This window comes from Drosophila sulfurigaster, chromosome 2L (genome assembly GCF_023558435.1).
Source record: "Drosophila sulfurigaster albostrigata strain 15112-1811.04 chromosome 2L, ASM2355843v2, whole genome shotgun sequence".
NCBI lineage: Eukaryota > Metazoa > Arthropoda > Insecta > Diptera > Drosophilidae > Drosophila > Drosophila sulfurigaster.
In genome coordinates, this window is record NC_084881.1 from 20,054,734 (window position 1) to 20,077,730 (window position 22,997).

At 36.3% G+C, this 22,997-nt stretch overlaps 1 protein-coding gene across 2 annotated transcripts in view; it reads left to right on the forward strand.

Annotated features, from left to right (window-relative positions):
* Positions 1 to 22,997, forward strand: part of LOC133839659 (roundabout homolog 2) — a 51,778-nt gene that overhangs the window by 9,592 nt on the left and 19,189 nt on the right. For both annotated transcript variants that reach the window (XM_062271297.1, XM_062271304.1), the window contains exon 2: positions 13,953 to 14,146. In XM_062271297.1, coding sequence (XP_062127281.1) covers positions 13,953 to 14,146 — 194 coding nt within the window. The remainder of the gene's footprint in view (positions 1 to 13,952; positions 14,147 to 22,997) is intronic.

Consider the following 22,997-nt stretch of genomic DNA (forward strand, 5'->3'; position numbering starts at 1 on the left):
GCAAAGTGCTTCAGTTGTGTTCTGCCCCGTGCTGAGCATGATAATAATAGAAAAGATGCACTGCAAATTGCATTGCGGCTGTCATCAGCAGCCTCTTTTCCGTTCCTCATTTCGCCTTACTCCTTGCTCTCTGCATTTCGTACTGTGTCGTAGTCCTTTCTAGTTGTCACCCCCAAACAATTCAACTTCAAGTCTGCCTTTAGCTATTTTTTCAAGGATGTTTACAAATTTACAACACGAAAGTGAATTTTCTTTCAATTTTGTTGCGCAGGAGCTGCAACGCCAGCAGCAGAAGGAGTCCTGAGTCCTGAGTCCTGTCGACTCAACTCGACTCGACTCGAGTTGAATTCATTCGAGTTGAGTTGAGACGAGTCGTGTCTGCGTTTGCGTCTTCTCTGCCTGCCAGGCAGGATGCGCGCCTAAGTAGTTTTTGTATAATTGCACTCGTCATTGTCGTCCTTGTCGACATCCTTGTTGCTACCCCTCGCTCCTCGCTCCTCGTTCTCCTCTATCCCTCTACCCATTCCCTCGTCTCATGCCTCACGGCAGAGGAACAACAACAACAGCAATTAAGGAATGTTAACAAGCGCACTTTTCAACTTTGCTCGCGGCTGTTGCACTTCAAAGGTGTGTATGTGTGTGTGTGTGGTTATGTGTGTAAATCTCGGTATATGGGTGCCTCTCTGTATATGTGTGCTTGTCACTGCGCCTACCAGACGTGTGTTAACATATTTGCGACAGTTTTGCGGCCGATTTGAAGAGGCATTTGTATGTGAGTGTGTTAATGTGTGTGCATAGCGACATAGTTTACCTAGGCGAAATGCTCTATAAATTACACTAGAAGAGGTATTTACGATATCCCGGAATCTCTGATTATTTCAGAGTAAGAGAATAAAAGTTAAAGTTAAAGAGCTCTACACAATATCTACAGAATCTACGATTCTTTAAGAGTAGGAGAAAAAATCAGAGATTAAGAAAATTATTGATTGGGAAAGTTGATTTTGTAAAGATAAATACAAATAGATAGAAAACATTTTTTTAAAATATTTAAAATATAAAACTTAAGATTGGTTCTACCGAAAATAAATACAATTATAATATATTCTATTAGAAAGCTTCTTCTTCATCCCAAAATATAATTAATCATCATAGCAACTACTCTTGATGGGTTCTTCTCATCGAAGCTAAGCCCTCACTTGAGTTAAGATATCACATAGTCTGTCATTGGAGGGTTTGAGAGAGTTTGCATACTTGAAGTTTGTTTGCCGCATGCAAGTTGCGACGTCCTTAATTAAGAGTTGATTGACAAACAACGCTCTAGTCGCAAACACTTAAAAATCAATTTGTTGTTGTCTTCGTCTCATTGTTGTTGTTTTGAAGTGCTGTTGTAGGCAGACGCTATGCATGCGTAATTAAACAAATCTGAAAATAATTGAAACTTTTCGACATAAATCCCAGACATAAACACCCAGCACACACACACACACACATGGCAACACACACTCTCCAAACTACACACACACAAACACTCTTGGTGTAAGCATACTTCTAGTCGTCTATCAGCTAAACTATGCAAGTTGTTGTTGAGCTTAAAAATTCCCATGTTGACAATTAAGTTAGCAACAACTACAGCAACAAAAACAATAACAACAACGAGAACGAGAACAACAACAAATGCCCAACACAGACTAAACAACAACAAAAGCGAAAGCAAAACGCGTGAAAGGCACGCAACCCTTACAAAGTGGGTGCAAGTTGTAAAGGGCAGCAGCAGAAAAGGGGAAAGGGGGAGCCAGGACAGTAGCTGGTGACAAGCAACCAGCAATCAAAGGGAGAGGCAGCCAAAACAAGCGTCGCCCGCACCCACTCACACTCACACACACACACACAGTCAACGATGACAACTGGTTCGGGTTTCGTTAGCTGGTTACAGTCAACCCTAATTTACTTTTAATAACTTCATAGGCAAAGGCAAAGCCAAAACTGAAGCGGGGAAGCCTTAAAAAAGTGTCCTTTTTCACATGAACTAAATACACATAAAGCGTTAATTTCGATTTTGCTTAACGAGGGTTAAATGTGCCATACGCCCTCCTCCCACCATTACATGCCCAGCCAAAGGCCAGTCTCTAACTGTGCGTATACGCGATATCGATAACGATAATTACACATGCAGACATGTCAATGCATTCAGGTGAGAAATTCAATTTACTACACAGACACGACAGACAGACAGAGAGACGACGCACTGCCAGCGGCTTAAGTGTGTGAGTTTCGTGTCTGAGCTGGCTTCCTGGGTGGGAGAACTTTGTTTGAGCTTACCAAAAAAAAAACTTAAAATGAAGCATGGAAAAAAGCAGAGAAACGTTATCAAGGAATGTGGGAAATGAAATACTCTAACAGATAATTCATAACATATTTTAAGCAAACTAAAACATATCTAGTAATCACAAATATTTCAGCAGTAAAGATAATAATGATTTAAGAGTATTAATAATAACTCAATTAAGGCCCCAAACCAAAGGCAATAATTCATCAAAAATTTAATGGGAAGACATTAAGGCATTAAGTCATATTACTATCTAGTCAAAATAAAGAAGGATCGATGTAAGAATAATTGTTGAATTCAAAACTAATTGATCAACAAATTGATGACCATATAGGAAGACATTTCAATATATCTAACATAGATATAGAAATATATTCTAATATATTTAACAATAATATAGAATAAGCTCTTATAAAGAGAGTAAACAATTTGGAATTACTAAATAATATATAAGTAAAATTATTGAACATATTTCTCGTTTATATAATTAACACATCGACTATTTTATCAAGAATTTGATGGATATATTGACAGATAATTTATTATTTAGAAAAAAAAAAAGAATAAGATCATATTGAAGTACGAAAAGAATATAATACTCTGAGAGATTGTATAGCTTAAAATGAAAATATCAATTAAGTAACCAAGAATTCTAAAAATTCTAATCAAGGCATCAGCAAAAGGAATGAAGATTTGTCGAGTTAAATAATTCAAACATAGCTTTTGAATAGAGTAACTAATTTGACAAGAAAATGATGAACATACAGGCGGACATTTTGCTCTCTATTGAGCTGATCACTAATATGATTAATTTCTAGTAACTGCGACAAATGATGCGATGCACATAATGCGATTAAATAATAATACTCTTAGGCAGAGTATGCATAGAGAGCGTGAAACTGAAGATGGGGCAGTATCAAGTGTTGCTGCTGTGGTACTGGTTGCATGACTGAGTGACTTTCTGTCATGCCACACACAAGACGAGAAAGTGATGCACAAGATGAAGCAGCTGCAAGTGTGTGTGTGTGTGTAGAAATGGAGTGTAGAAATGGCAGTAGAAACGGAGGCATATGACAAGCTCAAGTGTCTCGCAATCGCAAATGTCCTGAAGAGCAAACCGAGCAAATCAAAAAGGCAGAAGGCACACACAACACACAATTCTTCAGCACTTCTCTTTCCCCTGCTCTCTCTGCTTCTCTCTTAGTCACTTTTGCATTGTCTTGCTGGTGATTTCATGTGACGCCTGATGCCAGCAAGGATCCCTGACATGGCTGCTTTTGACAGTCGTTTTGCAAACATGTCGAAGCCATTAAGACAATCATGCGTTTTGCCTGTATTTCTAACTTTTTTTGTCGTTGCTGTTGTTGTGTTTTTTACATCAAGGGTGTGACACTTTTTTTTATACCCATTTCCATTTCTTTCAGTTCAGTTCAGTTTTTTTTTGCATGCTTTATTCACTGTCTGTCGCCTAAGCAGAGAGTCGCCTCTGTTTGGCAGTCTTCTACTCGCTCCTTCGAATTCAATTCAATTCGTTTCGTTTTGCTTTTATTTTCAGACTGTTTTGTTTTTGAAAAATGGCTGTCGCATCACTTCTATTGTATTTTTCGAGTGTCTGTTGTGTGTGTGTACTGTGAATGTGTATGTGCGAGTGTGTGTGTGTATTCTGGGTGTTTGTCACAAAGATTTATGCGTTGCAATTTACACACACACACACACACATACACACAGAGATGCAAACAAAAAGCCGAGTAAAACGTTTGTTTGACGCTTACATTGAGTGGAATGTGGCAAGTGGAATTCGGCATGCAGCATGTGGCAAGTGGCAAGAGGAAAGGCCTCTGATGCTGCTAAAATTGCGGAAATGGCAACCATAAAGTGCCTAATGCAAGGGCTGACCACCAAAGAGGCTTTCATTCCAACATTCATTCACTCTTTCTTTTCTATATAACACGTTTGATAGCCTCATAAATCTTTGCCATATAAAGTTTTTTGAGTTTTTGTTAGTAATAAATAATGCAGTACGAATTTCAAATATATCATTAAACAATAAAATAAACGTAAAAACGAAAATAAAATGGAATTCTAATATGCAAAACTCTTACATTAATAAATACATATGGAAAATTGCAATTCTACTTCTAAAAACTAAAAGAATCTCCTAACTTAAAATTAAACACGCAAAAAAAAGCTAGAGTCGAGTGTGCTCGACTGTGAAATTTTAAGCAAAAGCAAAAAAATGCAATAGTAATTTTAAAATATACTAAAATAATACTATATTTACTACAATATACCGAAGGTATTTGGTATATTTATTGTCAGATTGTTATTGCAATCAACCCGGTTGTAGTAGCCTTTTTTTGCGCATTTGAAAGTATATCCTCAATAAATTAAATTGAAATCAACAAAACTGAAGACTAAATATTACAAAATGGAATCATCTCCTAAAACAAAATTGCCAATTTCATTCAAAATTACGAAATTTAAGACTGAAAATAAATTGTAATTCCATTGAAAATAATAACCTCGAAGACTGCCAATGAACTACAATTTCATTAATAGTTATAAAATCGAAGAACAAAAATTAACTTTTATTTTAATGCAATTTACAAAATGAAGACTACAAATTAACTTTTATATCAATTACCCTCAATGAACTGCAAACTTTTCCGATTGCCCCAAAAAAACCCACATCAAATTTCAACTATAAAACTAAAAAATGATTATGCAATAAATTTTTAATCAAAATGTCGAAAATGAATTCAAATATGTATTATAAATATGAAAATTTTTTAATAGCTAAACTTGAAATGACTTCGACACAAATTGACTTGATATTTAACGAGAAGTGTAAACAGATTCCCCTCGCTTTCCCTCTCAACTCTTTCCTAGCAAAAACCACACAAAAGCTAAATCTATTGCAACATAAAAAAAGTTTCGACAACCATAAAAAGCAACAACTATAAAAGGGGGAACGAAAATTAAAATGAAATGCAAGGATAGGAAGGGAGAAGGCGCAGCACAAGTTAAAAAGTAAGGACAACAACAACAACAGCAAAGGGGGGACCAAGCAAAATGGGGGCGGTTATAACGACAGATTGAACCCTTCGCTTTTAATGCAATTAAGTTTAATTGAAAATTTTCACTCCAAATTATGAGCCGAACGTGTTGTTATGGAGCTCTCTCGACCGTCAAGGCATAGATAGAAAGATATAGAGACACACACACACACCCTCGCAATCAGGCAGATGGAAATTAACATGCACACTCACACACACACATACATACACAGAGAGACTTGGGGCATGTCCTTTGGTGCTTTGCACGTACTGAGGGCCCAGGATGAGGTCCAGAGAAATGACAGGATGAGTGAAAGCAATCAAGCGTTCAAATCACTAGCCGAAAAACCGAAGGCAGCAACTCGAAAGTTTGCTTTGATGCCGCAACTGAAGAGCAGCAGCCGCCGTTGCCGCCGCTGCCACGGCTCTAGGTCCAGGACTTTATTACAAAACAAACAAGCAGCAGGAGCAAGCAGATTGCCAAGGACCAACTACAGTTCCAGTTGCCTTGTTGTTGTTGTTGTTGTTACTGGCCTCGTTTCATCTTCACCACTTTGCCCGCTCGGCATTTAACTTATCTTTTATCTTGATTGCTGTTGACGATGACAAGGATAATGATGATGATGGCGTTGCTGCCGCCTCAGTCGCTGCCGCTACTTCGTTGATGTCCTGTGATTTTAGTTTTACCTGGGCGTGGGGATATCTGTTTATATAAGCGAGCGAATGCCGCTTGATTTTAATTAGCATTTGACACAGCAGCTTAACACGAATGAAATTTCTCTGCTCATCCTGAATGAGACGTGGTTTTCCTGCTTGCCAGTTGCGGGTGGCAGGTGCTTTCATAGGTGGGTTTGTTGCTCCGGCTATTTGCTGTTTAATGAGCCATCACACGAAGTGGAATTTCAAATGTCCCGATGTGCAAATAAAAATATCGTGTGGCTGCCTCTAACAAACTTCCTTGATCAACCATACTAACATATAATTTTACGATGCACAAAGTTTTGTGACCCTTTCGGAAATTATGTAAAACAAAAATAGAATTCCTTTGTTTATAGTTCATATTTCAATACTCTATTCGAGAATTTTAGTTGACACACTTTCAAACATGTCTCAAGTGGAACCGACTAAAATTCCTTTGTTTATTGTTCCTATTTAAATACTTTATACGAGCAAGCGAAAATAATTTAAAAATAAATTTGCAATGACGAACTTTATTTGTTATAAAATAATAATAATAGTATTAAAGTAGTATTTTTAGCCAACGTTATTTTATCTTCCTATTCTTTTTAGCGGAAAATTTTAACTAGATATTTTAGCTCTAAGATTTGCACATATTTTCAGAACAAAAATTTTGCCAAAGTTTCTTTAAGTCTAACATAGATAAATTATATAAAGTTATTGTAATTAGCTAAAGTGTTTTGCTGTACTTCTTACACATTTTCACTTCAAATATTTTACACCTATTTTTCGCTCAAATTTTTAGCTAATTATTATTAAATAGTTCAGAAGATTAATCTTTAAAATTTAGAAGATTTCCCAGTTTTCTTATAAAAGTTACTTAAAGTCTGTTTGAAGCAGCTGCCAACACACAAAATTGAAGATGCCCTGTAGAGCGCACAACAAAAACAGAGACTAGAATAACAGACTCAGACACACACACACCGTAATATATGTAAAACATATACGCACACATGTGCACTTGCACCCACTTATACACACACACTTACCTAGGCAAACTTGTTGTACTATTTGTGGATTTTGTCGTTCGATGCGCTGTGCCGGAAAATTCAATGTGAAAACTTTGCATTTGGCAAGCGAGTGTGTGAGTGGGTGTAGAGGGGCGTCTGTGTGTGTGTGTGTGTAAGTGCTGACTCTTAGCTGGAGCGTCAAGGCTGCGAGTTTTTGGGCAGCAGCAGCAAGTGCAATTGCATATACTTAGTTGTGTTTGCATCCACAGACAACGCCAAGTATTGGACACATGTTTTTTTCCACAAAAGGGGGCGAGGAAGTAGAGAAGGGGCAGAGAGGAGGGAGCAAACCGCACTAGGGAGGAGGAAGTAGCGAAGAAGAAGAAAGGGTGAGGTGCCTGACTAACTGTGGTTGCAGGTGGAGCTGCTGCCTACGGGAATGTGGAGCAAAAGTATCTACGACTGTCTCTCTGACTGTCTGACTCACTGACTGAGTGGGCGTCTGTTTAGCTAGATATACGAGTGTTGCAGCTGAACACTTCCCCTTCCTTACACTGTTGTCTAAAAGTATTTGCACACTCGGTTTGTATATGTGCGAACAGAGTTGTGTGTTGCATTTGGCATTGTAATGCATTTAGTGGGCGCTCGCCAAAAGTGGGCAAAAGTTTGCCAAAGGGAGGAGGGTAGGGGAGGTGGCAACCTGGCATGTGCAACTTTGAAGTGTGTCAATGCAAATGTATGTGTGTGTGGGGCGTTCAGTCTCTCGTGTGTTTTGAATTATTTATATTATTTGCACTTTATATGCAGCAGCTTGGCTCTCAGTTCAACAGGCCAACTCTCATAGCCAGACACTTTTGCTCTGTAAAAAGTACATATATCTATATCTATATAAGCATTTGTATAGTGCACATTTGGATGTGACGTTGATGCCAATGCTGACTCTCTCTCTCTCTTTGCATTTATTGCATTTTGCATTTAACCACAAAAATCTTGACTCCCGACATGTTTACAATTTGAATGAACATGGCAAATGTCACTCCATAATCCAGGGGCGTCGTCACGAGTTACTCTCTAAAGGGGGAGTGGGAGACTCCTTCATCTGCACAATTATAAAGAGTGTCAAAAAAACACCGAAACACCCAAAAAAAGCAATTCATTTGCTAGAACTTGTGAGTCATTGTCCTGTCTCCCCTTCTCAATCGCCGCCCAGAGACAACCCTTGCCAGCTACTAGAAAACAGAAAAAACTGTGCTCTAAACGTTGAGAATTTATAGCCATACTCGACTGTTGGTTCTCGTTGTTGTTGTTGCTGTTGTTCTCGTTGCGTCGTTATGATTCATAACTAAACAAAAACTTTTCACAACATCCCCGGAAACAATTTGCTGCACACGAAGCGTTTACCAAACTTTAATTTGACTCATTTGCGTTCTACACGAAGCACGAACTTTCCACAGGAATAACAAAATAAACAAACATAAAACAGAAATATTGTACAATTCTCTTGAAAAAAAAAGTGAAAGACTCGACTTCGTTGAGGCGACAATGATATAATCGTTGCTGTTATGTTCACAACTTTTTTCGGTGGTTGAAACTAAATTAAACAACTGAAGATTTGGTAACAGAAAAATTACTTGAGGGTGGAAAAAATAAAGTGACGAAAACCTGAGCTTATTTTGTAATATTGTTGATAATGTCAAGGATTAGCTGTTGTGATATTTACAAATATGTCTTGGTACTTACCTGAAGTAACATAAATCATACATGAAAAGAAAAATACATTAATATTGATTCAGGCAATTTATAGACAATAGAGAAATTAGATAGCATAAAGTATATGTTAGTTGACCGTGTTTAATGAAGAAATAGGATTAATCGCAGAGATAATAATAATTGAAATTCGTGATTCAAGACAACATTAAGTAAGTAAGCATCTTTGTTAAGCGTCTTTGTTACATTTTTCTACCATACAGTGAGGAAAAACAAGTGTAATTTTTAACATATTCCGTAATAAATTTGTTTACCAACAAATTAAAAATATCTATAAGCTACAACATGAATTATCTTTTAAATAAAATACTAAATATTTCCATAATCAATAAGTAAACAAATCAAATTTTACGTTTTCTCAATTTTTCGGAAAATAAATTCTATGCCAATCAATCTAGTTTGCTACCAATTTGCCAAAATTTGAGTATCTTTTTTTGTTGCTATTTTGCCATGAAAACTTTAAGGAATCTAGTGCAGAAATATGCACTTGTATTGAGCTGAATTTACTTTCGAAACGAAGCTAATTGAAACTTAGTTTGTGTTTTGCTTTTGTTGCGTGAGCAGCTGAGAAATGCAGCTTCATTAGTAAAATGAAAATGAAATTAAAAACACTTTAACTTACATACATAATTATAAAGCCTTATTTCCCTCACTTCCAAATATTTTTGGTTGAACTTTCGCCTAGTTACACGAACACATACAACATTCTGGTGCTCACCTACAAGATAAATTTGCTTAGCAGCAGCTGTTTGGTTGCAACAACATACTATATACATAAATTATAGCGAAAATTTAATTATCGCACTGGACGTGCAACAAAACTACTCGTAACACAGTTTCAGCTGAGGGAAAACAGCAGCAGAAGTTGCCCTAAAAGTATGCTACTAAAACAATTAGCAACGTTCTAATTAAAACAACAGTCAAAGAGAGGCAGAGCAGCGAGCAGAGCAGAGCACAGCTCAAGGCTCTTTGATTGATGATGATGTAAGCAGAGAGGGGAGACGAGGGTAGGAGGGGAAGAGGCGCTTCTTAAAGCCACATGCTGCAAAAGTGTATGGCAAGGCGTTGAAGGCGCACTCTCTAGCTTGCTTTTAGTTCTTGGCATTGTTTTTTGGCCGCCAGCAACAGCAACAAACAATGCAGAAAGCATGCAAATGTCTGCCATTACACACACACACACACACACACACTGCGGCACTCATATGTGGAAAACAAAAAGAAAATGTTTAAGGAAATTGCTGCAAATATTTTGCTTGTTAAGTGAAACCCAGTTTCCAAAACGCTTTTTCCCAGCCATCGACAGAGAATGTAAAGGGAGGGAAAAACTGCACTATGAAATTTTCTTCAGGCATTTTCCATGCCCCACAAGAGAGTGTGGCACTCATAGTGCAACGTCTTCGACGTCGTCGTCGTCGTCGACGTCGTCATGTTTTGTGTCCGTCTTGCTTCTTTGGGTTATTTCAAGTCCTTTTAGGGTCCTGGCACTTTTGCATTTTGCATAAGCGCTTGGAAATGCCTTTGTCGTTTTAGCAATTTATGCAAATTTCGTGCATTTTCCATGTTGTTACATTCTTTGTATGCTTGGCCAACATATTACACACACACACACACACATAACCATCTTCTACTATATGTATATATTTTATATATGTATTCTTATATGGACTTGTGAGTGGCACGCAATTAAAACTAAATTAGTAGGCCTCTGGGCTACCAGAGCGAATTGCTGAGAAAACTGAAAATCGAGAATGCAATTTTCAATTTTCTAATTAAATTATTTAGCTGCAAGTCGTTTCATTAAATGCACACGCTAACTTTTGGCCTCGACAACGAAAACGACAAAGTCGCAGGCGAAGCACGAGAAAGAATTGCCAACTATAATAAAACTGCCAAATCAAGCATACGCAATGAAGGCAAATTGTGGGCTTACTTGAATATGGGAACAGTTTTTAAAAAATGGAATTCATAAATAAATAAATTCGCTAAAAAAAAGTGTATTATATTTGTGATAAATTTGCGAAGAAATATTTAGAAATAATTTGATATACATATATAGTTAAGCTAAATGCAGCTCAATTATTTTAAGTTCTTAGATAAAAGTATTCTTACGTGATATTTAATGATGAAGTGTGTAACTAAAATTCGTAAATTAAGTTAGTTCGACATTCACGTTTTAATTAATATTTAGACCTTTAAATCAATTTATTTCAATTCGAAAAGAATTTCCTACTTTTAATGTATTTCATATTATTGATAAATAAGAGTGAAAAAAAAAATGAAAACCACAAACTAATTTTGCTCAAGCTTTAAATAATTTGATGATTGAACATAATGATTAGAAGCTGCATTGAATTTACCTGGTCTTGAATATATTAATAAACTTATTAATTACATTTTTCTATTGAATTTAAATGATGTTGGAAGCTAATTTATTTATTTATGAAAAAAAAAAGGCCGAGCTAAATTTAATTTTATGAATTCAACTTAATTTTAAATGAATTTTTAATTTAATTAAATTTTGTATTGATTTGAAATTGAGTTCCTAATTAAAATATTTATAAAAAGACATTGTGATAAATAAATTAACTCAACTTTCATTTCATTTAATAAGTTAAATAACAATTCAATGCACTAATTAAATTAGCAAATTTGTAAATATTTTTGTTAATTTAGTTTAATATTTTGAATAACTTTGAAACGCAGTTGTGGGAGGAAATATTTATGTAGAAAGATACTGTAGGGTTACAAAGGACAAATCATTTAAAAAATGATTTGTTAATTTAATTATATTTTTCTTGTATTTATTTTAAGCGCAGTTAGGGACAGAAATATTTATAAAAGACATTGCGATACCTTTATAAATTATGTTCAAAATGTAAAATAGCAGGAGATAAATGTTGTTATGAAAATGTTCAATTATGTAATTAACAATAAATCTTAATTGATTCGGGACTGTCTGACTCATGGCACTGCATACCCCAACTGAAGGTCAGTCGAGGGTAAAATGAAAGCTCTGTTTGTTACTCAGAGGCCAAGCTCAATACTCCACACTCTTTTGCTGGCACTTATGACACTTGCAACCGCTGCCAGACAGTAGAAAGTAGACGGGCAGCCCCTTTTTTTTTGGATGTGTCATTTATAAAAACAACCTTTTTTAGGTGTTGAACATTACCGCAGGGCACAACCACAACCACAAGCAACAGCGGCAGCAGCAGCAGCTCCGGCAGCTTGGTTCTCTCGCCTGGTCAGCAAAGATATGTAAACAGAAAAACAAAAGCAGCAAAAAAAAATACGTCCACGGTCCAGCAACTTTTTTTTTGTGTGTGTTGCACCCCTGTCTCAAAGTTGTTGTTGTTGTTGTTGTTGCCACCCACATGCGACATTTAACCCTCAAAGTGTGGCACATTGAACATTTTGGCTGAACTTTAGTTACTTGTTGTTGTTTCTTTTCGCTGCTGTTGTTTTTGTTTTGTTTGCGTGTTGATTTTTGGCCTGGCCATAACTTTGCCTCACGCTCCACTCTGAGCTTGAAGTGTTTTTTCGTTTCGTGCGTTTATTTTTTTTCATTGCTAAAATAACATTGACATGCGTTGCGACCTGCTAAAGCGGCTGCCGCGGGGCAAAGTCAGCAACATGCAACATGCGAACAGAACAGTGAAGAGGAGAATCCTCCTTCGCCCAATTTTCTATTCGATTTGCAGTTCGACTTTATGCAGCGTCTGTTGCATGACATGCAGCATTTGCCTCGAGCTGTGCGAAGTTGTTGATACTGAAATTGTTATTGTTATTGCTGTTGTTGCTGTTGCTGTTGTCATGTTGCTGGCGATGCAATCAACAACAAAATGCAACAGCAACAGCAGAAGCAGAAGCAACAACAGCTGCGCTTTTTCTTATTTAATAACGTTTCAATATTCCAACATTTCTGACATATCAATTTTCAAACGGCAGCCATAGATACGGATACAGATACAAATACATAAATGTATCTCTGTCTCTCTGTAAATGTGTATTTATATAAATCCGCATAGATTTTTGTTGCGATAAAGTTTTGTGTGCGTGTGTGGGTGACAGCAAATTGTTTATATATGACATGAAAATTGAAATTTATGTCTTTTTGCCACTGACAAGTTTTTGCGTTGAATACGCATAAGCTCTACGGGAAAGTATCTGACATGAATTGAAAGCGCTTTATGGGCTTAAAAATACAATTAGGGAAAAGCACCTTAAGATTATACAAATATATTTGTGAAATGCAAAGAAAAATCAAAATGGATTAAGTTTGACTTGAAACTATAAGAGAGAGAGATTTATCTCTTGAATTAAATGCTGTCCTAATGCCACTTTGTATGTGTTTTTGGGGAAATCTTATTTAGTGCTTTGAATCCTTTAAGACGCACGTGCACGTTTCTCATTTGCTTTGGGCTTTGGCTTTATATGAAGCGTAATTTGAATACGTTTCATTTGCAGCGTGAACTGCATTCGCAAATGCGCTGCTGATGAATGCTTTTGCTTTTACTTGAATGGCATCGAAAACTATGCTAATCCATTTGCTTATCTCAGGCTAACATGCCCCCTAAAAACTGACAACCTGACAACCTGTGTGTGTGTGTGTGTGTCTGATATTTACCTCCTCCGCCCTCCTCGTTTTTCTAGTTAATTTTACAGTTTCGCATTATGCAAAAACAAAAAACTACTTAACTGCTAAGCTGCCTTGCGGTGGTCCTTTTGCCGCATATGCAAATTCACACAAATTAATTCCAAACTGAACCTTTGAGTCTTTCTGCTGATACAGAAATTCCCCCCTTTCGCTTCGCTTCGCATCGCTTTGCTGCTTTGCTTCTGCCACTCGTCAGTTGCAACTGCAACTTCATTTGCAACGTCAACGGCAATGCGCATTAACATTGTTTTCATTTGCCAGGCAGCTCGTCGCTTTTAACATTTGCCAAACCGCTGACGACTCTCGCAACTGACGCAGCGGAAAAAGGATATGCTCTCCCTCCTTTTACCTCTCCGCTCTCCGTTTATTTCTTCCCTCTGCAATTTATATACAAAACAAAAAAAGAGAAAAGTACGTTTTAACCTCTTCATTGCTCTTTCTGCATTGCATCGTTGCAGGTTCACATCCGCCGCGAATAGTTGAACATCCCATAGATACGACGGTGCCACGACACGAGCCAGCAACGCTTAATTGCAAGGCTGAGGGCTCGCCCACGCCCACCATTCAATGGTATAAGGATGGCGTGCCACTGAAGATACTGCCGGGCTCCCATCGCATTACGCTGCCAGCGGGTGGATTGTTCTTCCTTAAGGTAAGTCCCACAACATGACAGTTTTTTACCGAGTGCCGTATGGCAAAAAGAGCTCCATTTGAATACTCTTGCCAGAAGAATTTATGTTTCTTGGATTTTAAACCCGGCGAGGAATTTTTTTTGTAAAAATTTAAAAATACTTTCAGGAAGGCAACAGTTGGAATACGAAGTCTACTTCTCAGTTTTAAATAGATAGAAATATATTTATAAAAATTCAATACTAATTTAAGAAGTTAACAGTGGAGATGCTATTCTCAATAATTAATGGAATGAAACATTATATATAAATGTCGCATTCTTTTAAGAAAAATAACAGTAGGAAATAAAAGTCTTTTTCTCAGTTTTAAAAAGATAAAAATATTATACTCAAGTTCAATTCAATTTAGTGAAGCTAGCAGTAAGAAATGTAAGTAAATTTCTCAATTATAAATAAGCAAACACAATTTATAAGAATTGAATAAACTTTTATTAAACTAAGTAGGAAATGCAAGTATATTTCTCAGTTTTAAATAGGAGACAAATTTTATAAGAATAGAGAATACTTTGGAGAAGTCAACAATAAGAAAAGAAAGTTCTTATTCTCAGTTTTAAATAGATAAAAATTTTATAAAAATGTTATAATGTAAGTAGATAAAGGTAAGAAGTGGAGATGCTATTTCTCAATAATAAATGGGCAAATATGATTTATAAAAATGACAAATTTTTAAATATATTTATACTCTCAATTTGCAAAATATTGTCAATTTTGTAAAGAACTCCTTTAGATTGAAAAGCAGTCTCTTTCTTAAATGATTGACTTTTATATGATAAACCTCATAATTTCTATAAAATATAAAAAAGTTCAACAGTCAAATTAAATAATATAAAAAATTGTTTGTAGCTAAATTAAATATTAAAACCATTTAATAATATTTCTCATATGGCTAAAGAGTCTATAAATTTAGCAGATAATGTTTAAGTAAAAAAATACTATCTAATGAGCTTCTAATGAGTTACATTTGAGATAGATTATTTTAATAATTTATATTATCTTTCACAATATTTTATATAATGTCAAGTCAGTTCAGATCTCATTGTTGCTCTTTACTAGACTTACTTTCATCTTTCATTATAATAAACTTTGAGCTCTTCAGAGCGTTGCAACTCAAAAGAATTCTAAAAACCACAGCAGCACGTTTTTTGTGAAGCTTTTGTTTATAGTGAAATTACATCCTTAGGGGTTAAGTCCCCAACCTCGGCTTAATTCACACTTCTATAGAGGAGAGAGAGAGAGAGAGAGAGAGAGAGAGAGAGAGAGAGAGAGAGAGAGAGAGAGAGAGAGCTGAGCTCGGTGCTTTCAACTCACCGAAAAAGTCATTGTATCCTTATTTTGCTGGCTAGGATCATGAAATGAGCCTGCGGTGTATTTACATTATTTTCACTCGCTCGCTCGCTTACTTATTTATATGTTTGTTTGTTTTTCTTTTTCCTTTTTTGTTTTTTTGCATTTTCATATTTTCCTCCTCTTTTTGCTGCATGCATAATTATTATTTTGCCGCTGTCTCCGCGCTTTTCATTCATAATAAGACAGCGAGATAGCGAGGAGATAGTCAGCGGCGGAGGTGAAAAGGCTGTTTAAAATTTTTCATTTTGCCAGGCCATCTGTTGAGTGATGAACAAACTAATTGCTTTTATTTTTCTCCGTTTTTTCTCTGCTTTGCACTTTTTTATATGCATATACTCGTATCTTTTGCAAGCTGCAAAAATATTTTTGCAAGCATTTCGTTATGGGGTTCGGGGCAACAACTTCATTAACGTAAGGTAAACAAACATTAAGAGGGATGCCCTCAGAGGTGCAGAAAGTGGAGAAAATTCGAGCAGAGAAGCCAAAAGCAGAAGCCAGCCAGACAAATAAAGACAAACGGAAGTTGGCTGGCAACGCAGCAAAAGTCAGCACTCTGATGAGCTTCCACTGAATGAGTGTAACTGTATGAGTAAGTGTATGTGTGTGTGTGTGATGGTGTGTGGCAGCAGTTGAAGCAGTGGCAGCACTTGGACTGAGTACTCAGCAATTTACGACGCAAAAAGCCAACGGCGCGCGTTGATTATGCTGATGATGCAGTTGGAGACGCTGCTGCTGCTGCTGCTGCGGCCAGGACATTTCGACTCTGCATCCTTTTTCCCCCACTTGTCCCTCGATGCAGTCTGCGTTATTCATTTAACCAACTGGAGCCTGGCACTTTTCACACTCGATCTGTCGTCGTCTGCTCAGTCTGTCTGCTTATGCATTTTGCTTTCGCATTTGTCTCTGTATGTGTTTGTGTTTGCCTCTGATGTGAGAGTGTATTTGTTTATCACTTAAGTGCAAAAAAGGATTCAGGATTTCAGCATTCCAGCAAATCAGACTTTCAGACACAAGCTTCCGTTTTGCTCGCTCTCTGCACTAACTAACGAGTTTTAAATGAATTAATTCGAAAGCTAAAGCCCCGTCCATTATTTCTAACCTGTCCGCACCACAAAAACCAAAGTGACATTTCTCTTGGCCACAAATCGTGCACTCTTTTAAAGCGCTGGCAATGAACGAATTAATATATTTTTTAACATTTAAGAAACGTGTTTCATTTCAAGCTTAAATCAAATGCTGCAATTGTACTTTTAATGGCAAAACACAGATAAAAGCGTTGGCAATTATAAATGAATTATGTGGGATTTAAAGCGAGAGAAATCAGCATTCAAATTGCACAAATTTTCAATGTGGGGCTTTGAAAGTTGACCCCATTTTGCAAAAATATTATACATTTATCGGCTAATCCCGTGTGCGCTTTGTGGAGAAACTATGACTGCAAAGATTGCAGCAGCAGTAGCAGAAACAACTAATCCCGATAAATTCGCTTTTGGTTGCTTTCATTTTAAAATGTAAGCCAAGGATATTTTTGGTTTTTTTTTATATATATTTTTGCGCCATTTTTCTATGTCACTTGCATAATTTACATTCTAATTCCGCCAGCTTTTCGCATTGCAACTAAAAGTCTCCGTCACTCTCTCTCTCTCTCTCACTCCCGCTCCATCTTTCTCTCTCCCTTTCTCTCTCTGTCAGAGACAATTCATCTTACTTATAATGGGGGAAGTGAAGCTACTTCGCCCAAGCATTATTATAACGAGGGGCGACCGAAAATGATAGCGCCCCAAAAAGTATGCAACACTATCAAATTTCCACAGCGGCAACGAAGAAAAGAAAACAAAATGTTTGTATGTGTGGCAACTTTAATGCGGCACAAAGTTCTGCTAGGGTCTAGCTTCTCGTCTTTAACTAACAATAAGAGACAAGCGAGTGGGGAATTTGCAATAAAATACAATGTGTGTAGTTGTCTCTTTCACTCTCTCAGTCATTTCCTTGCTCTCTCTCCCTCTGTATGTGTGTGCGCCCCGAAAAAAAAAAACAGAGAGAAAAGCTGAAGTATAGCGAAAAGTGACAGTGGAGGAGCGAGCAACAAGGAGACAGACAATAATTTACGTAACTGCACGAAAAAGGACGAAACGACCAGTCAGACAAATGTTGTAGCAGAGCAGAGAAGAGTATGAGAAAGAGAGGAGGGATGGGATGGGAAGGAGAGCGAGGGAGGATCCACATGATTTGTAGCAACTATGCGCGTGTATTTGTGTGCGCCACTTTGGTTTGTGCCTTCCGCACATCATCAACAGCTGAAGAGGCGGCAAAGCAACTGAATCTGAATCTGAATCTGAATCCACATTCACATCCTCATCCTCTACATTCACATCCTCTGCTCGTCCTTGGCTAAAAGTTGCCTGGTTTCGGTATTTGTACAACTGTCTGGCACTCAAGTGTTTGCATGTAATGCGTTCGTTCGCCTCTAAATGCTTATTTAAACGCTGTGTAGTTTTGTGGCCGGGCTTTAAAAGGCAATCAAAACATTTGCTGGCAGTCAAATAAATCATCGTCTATAACAGAGAGAGAGCGAAAAAAAATGGAATATCGTTGGATTCGACTTAATTAAAAACTACAACAGAGTCACGTTAATGCCACATTACGACTACACGTTACTGTGCCTCTGCCACTTGCCGCTTGCTACTTGCTACTTGCCACTTGCCACTTGCCACTTTGGCCACAAGCGCAACATAACTTTCAACTGCCAGGCATGTAGAGTACATTTTAATGAGTTTACAAAACGCTTGACACATTCGCAGCTTCATAAAAAAGAAAAAACAGCGCAGAGCCAAGCAAAAGTATTTACGGCCCTAGGAGTCAGCGACAACGTTGCGTATGCGTTATGTATATTCACATGGACTTTACGAGTGCGCCGCAATTCACACTTTATGTTCGTTCGCTTATTAACTGAGTGTGCGAGGGACGCGAAACACTTTCGAGAGCCGTTTAATGAACGACTTAACAAGTCAAAGTCGTTCCAAAGTTGATTGGTTGACTGAAAGGTAAAAAAGGGTGGCAACAACAAATCTTTCGACTTATTAACAACAGAAATGAAGGTAAACAACCAGCTTAAACCGGTGGCCCTGTCAAGCGTGCCTTTGAGATTTGCCTGCTTTTTATATATGTTTATTGAATTGAACACAGCTTTAAAAGTCAACGACTTTCGCTCAAACATTTTTTAAAAATCTCAATAAGTATGAGCAAAAATGATACTGGCAAAAAATAATTTTAGACAACAAAAGTCTTTTACAATTTTAAATGCTAAATTAAATGGCAAACAAATGTTATTTTAATATTTCAATCTTGCTTTGATGATCCTTTTATTTGGAATTATTTATAATTGGTTCTATATTTATTTCACAATATATTCTTGTATAATATTTTTTTTGACAACAGAAATTTAGAGCGATTTATTCTCTATTCTCTATTCTCTATTTAGAGCGATTTATTCTCTCACTATGAACTTCAATTTCTCTATTCATTTGCAACTATTCATTCCATTAAATGCTAAGCCTAAACTTTGTTCTAAATACATGTTACACTATTTGTATTATATTGCAAAAGTTACCTGTTGAACTCTTCATTCATTCAGTCTGTCACCTCTTTGTGTCACAGCTTTTTGGCCAATTTTGCTGACTGGCTCGATTTCAAGCCCAATTAAAAGCATTTACACGCCACATTTTGCTGGCTTTAAATTTAAAATAAAATTATCCAAACGCACACTTTCGCTTTGTTCAGCTTTCGCTCTTGCTCTTCTCTGTCTCTCCCTCTCTCTCTCTCTCTCTCTCTCTCTTTCTTTCTCTGTCTCTCTTTCGCTACTGACTTCTATCTCTTTTTGCTGCACACACAATTACAAAATGTAACAACATGAAAACGAAATGGCTCCCAAATGAAATGTTGTAAATTTATGGGTATTTTAAATTAAAACGGAAGCGTGTTTTCAACGCGCGAATACACAATGAAAGAAAGAGAAAGAGAGCGAGGTTGTGTATATACTTTTATACTAATACACACACAGTCAATATATTTTATAGCCGCAGCGCTTCAACTCTGCCCTCCAAAGTCCCCCTCCTCAGCCTTTGTTGTTTTCCCCCAACTGAATTCAAGACGCACGTAGCACACGGCAAAATTGTTGCTGTTGTTGTTGGTGTCAAATCAGTTTCAATGTTTGCTGGCAGCACGCACAAACAACACAACAAACACACAAAAAAAGAGAGTAGAGCTCGCGCAGCCAATTCGCAACAATTCGCGTGGCTCAAGTCATTAAAGACATAAATAAATTTATGTGACTTTCGGCGCAGTTTCTTTTCCTTTTCCTTATCCTGTCGCTGTCGTTGCTCCTGCTGCTGTTCCCGTTGTCACTGTTCGCTTCTATGGCCAAATTAAATTTCAACAACAAACAATAGAAAGAGCTAGCTGCAGTAAAAAAGAGTGGAAAGCATATAGATTACATTGTCTGTCTGCACAGAGCACGAATTATATTTTTATTTTTTTTTATCTGCTTTCGTTTCCATTGCAACGGATTTCATTTTATATGTATTCAGAAAGAATGCGAGCGGGAAATTTTTAAATAAAAATGTAATTGCAACTGCTTTGGTAGCTGGTAATAAGCTTAGTCTTTTGGTCGACAGCAGCTACGCAGCAGCCGCGACCCATGGGGCGTATGCTTAATATTTGAAATGCTGTTAAATGCAGGTAAAAAGCAGACAAAATCAAAAGAAACTACTGAGTGCAAGGTTAGTTTTGTAAACCAGAAAGAGAGAAAGAAAGAAAGAAAGAAAGAAAGAAAGTTGTAAGAAAGCAAAGAAGTAGAGCAAATTACAGTAGATTCAGATTGGAGACAAATAAAAAAGAAAATGAGAATTTAAAAAAGATTTTTGTCTAGGAAAGTGAGATTAAGACAGAACAGAAAAAATTCTAAATAAATATAATAGAAAATGGGAAAAGAATTAAAAATAATAGTAGTCATAATATTATGGAATCAAGGGATAAATATTTTAACACCGAGTTAAATACGAAACCAATCAAAAACAAGTTAAAAATCTATATTCGAGAGTGCTCGACTGTGAGATACTCACTATCTATTGTGAATAAACGCAGTCATTTATAATATACCGCAAAAATATTGCAAATTTACCTAATGCTATATTTGATGTATTGTATTACTAAATTAATATACCACTAAATACTAAAAATATACCAAATGTTCTATTTGGTATAAAGATAAAGTTCTACATACAAAATATACTATTGAGTTCAAAATATACCAGATTTCCAGCCAAAGCAACTAAGAAATCAACTTCAAACTCAATAAAATACAACATACAAATTTAATAACTACATAATTTCATTATTTATTTACAACTCAAAGGAATTGATACAAAATGTATGCAAACAACTGAATTTGTTCTTTTCACAATTAAAACATAATTAATTCTGCTACAAATGAAATGTCTTTTGTGCTTTGTGTATCTTAAAAAGCGGTTCAATCACAAGGCTGTCAGCCTCGAGTTGATAAGACAACGGAAAACGGGGCATTGCCTGTGGTGTAGAGAGACAAAACTTATGATGGGAATAATAAAGTAGTTTGACTAAGAACTGACAAAGGACAATGCGATATGTGTCTGTGTGTGTGTGTGTGTGTGTGTGTGATAGTCGTATATTTAAGATCCTTTTGCCTCAAGTTTGCTGTGGAGTATGAAGGGCTTTGCCTTTGAGTTGCCAGCATGACAATTGAGATGCCTGAAGCGCATTCGCTTATTTGTTTTACAAAGCACACCCGCGGCACAGTAGAGAGCACAACACACTCACACACACAACACACAGCCACACACATGAGCAAGATTAAATGAAAGAATAATACAGCTGAAGAACCCTTTTGTCATCTTCACTTAGCGCAACACTTAATTTCACTTGGATGAGAAGGCGCAGAAGTTGTGTAAATTGTGCGAACTTTGTTGCCGCTGCTGCAGAGCAGATAAATATGACACACACACACATACATATTTACACTAATACACAGTGAAACACACACACATACATCTTACACATTTTGACATTTAATTTTAAGCGCATGTTGGGGAATTTCTTTTGTGAGCGCGCACAAAAACAAATAAACAAAACTGAAAGACAAAAACAGTCAGCGAAACAAGCAACTGAAAGCAAGGGGGTGAAAGAGAGAGGAATACGAAGAGAGAGAGAGAGGGACGGAAAGGGAAGGGAACATGAAGTAACTATAAAGTTGCTCGAGAGACATTTTATGATTTGAGCACTTGAAGGCAGCAGACGCGCAACAGACAACAGATTGCTGGCTGTTTATTATGGCCAAAAAGACAGGGCAACGACAACAACAACGACGGTGAGAGGACAAGAAGAGGCAAGAAGCAGCACAACATGAGAGATTGCGACAGACTCCAAAAGTGAGTGAGGTAATAGAGAGAGGAAGAGCAAAAGAGACAGCGAAGCAAGCAAACGTCTTGCGAGTTGTAAAAGCACTTTTTGCTGCCATTTGTAAAATTACAATAAGAAAAAGCTGCAAAAGCAATCTGCTGAATGATATCAGTTATATACCCTTTTTGACTTGCATTATGTCAACTTAAACTGCACGATAAACTATTATCTTTGGCATCGTAACAAGAGATTTTCTTTTATATATTATACATTTGACATATACGAGAAATAAATTTGATAACTGAAATTGTCAAACTTTCGCTGATAAACTTGAAATTTGCTGAGTTTGAACTTTCCATTTAAAAATTAATATTTTGGGATTAAAAGTCCACTTCTTTTTTTTGAATCTTCATACTCAAAATAATGTATACACCAAATTAATATGATAACAAACTTTAAACAATATAAATTAATTTGCAAAGATTGAATTTTCAAATCATTTAAGATTTTTTTTAATGATTTTCAGTTTAATTATTACAATTTTTAACGAAATATTTAGTTAATAGTAATAAAAGGCAGATAATCTTATCTTCATATTAAGTGCCCACCTCAATTTTTGGTATTTTGAAACTCTGTCATGCTCTAAATACGGAGTTCTAATATATACCGAATAGAATTGAAAATAAAGCTTAATCTGATTAACTTTAAAGTTGCTAAGAAATTGTTTTTAACACAATTAATAAAATTAAATACAGTGCCAATGTTATTTTATAAATTCATCTGTCATTTTCTATTTACCACATTCTAGCATATACCTAATTAAAATGAAATCAAACTTCAGCTAATAAGTTTTAAAGCTAGAATTATACATAGCAAACTTAAAGTGATATGCTTTTAAGGTGGTAACGATTTTTTTTATTAGAATTCATAAAATAAAATATTTTATAAATTTGTCATGTTTTCTATACAAAATTCTAGTATATACCAAATCAAATTGAAAACCAACACAAGTTAATAAACCTGTGAGTTTCTTAG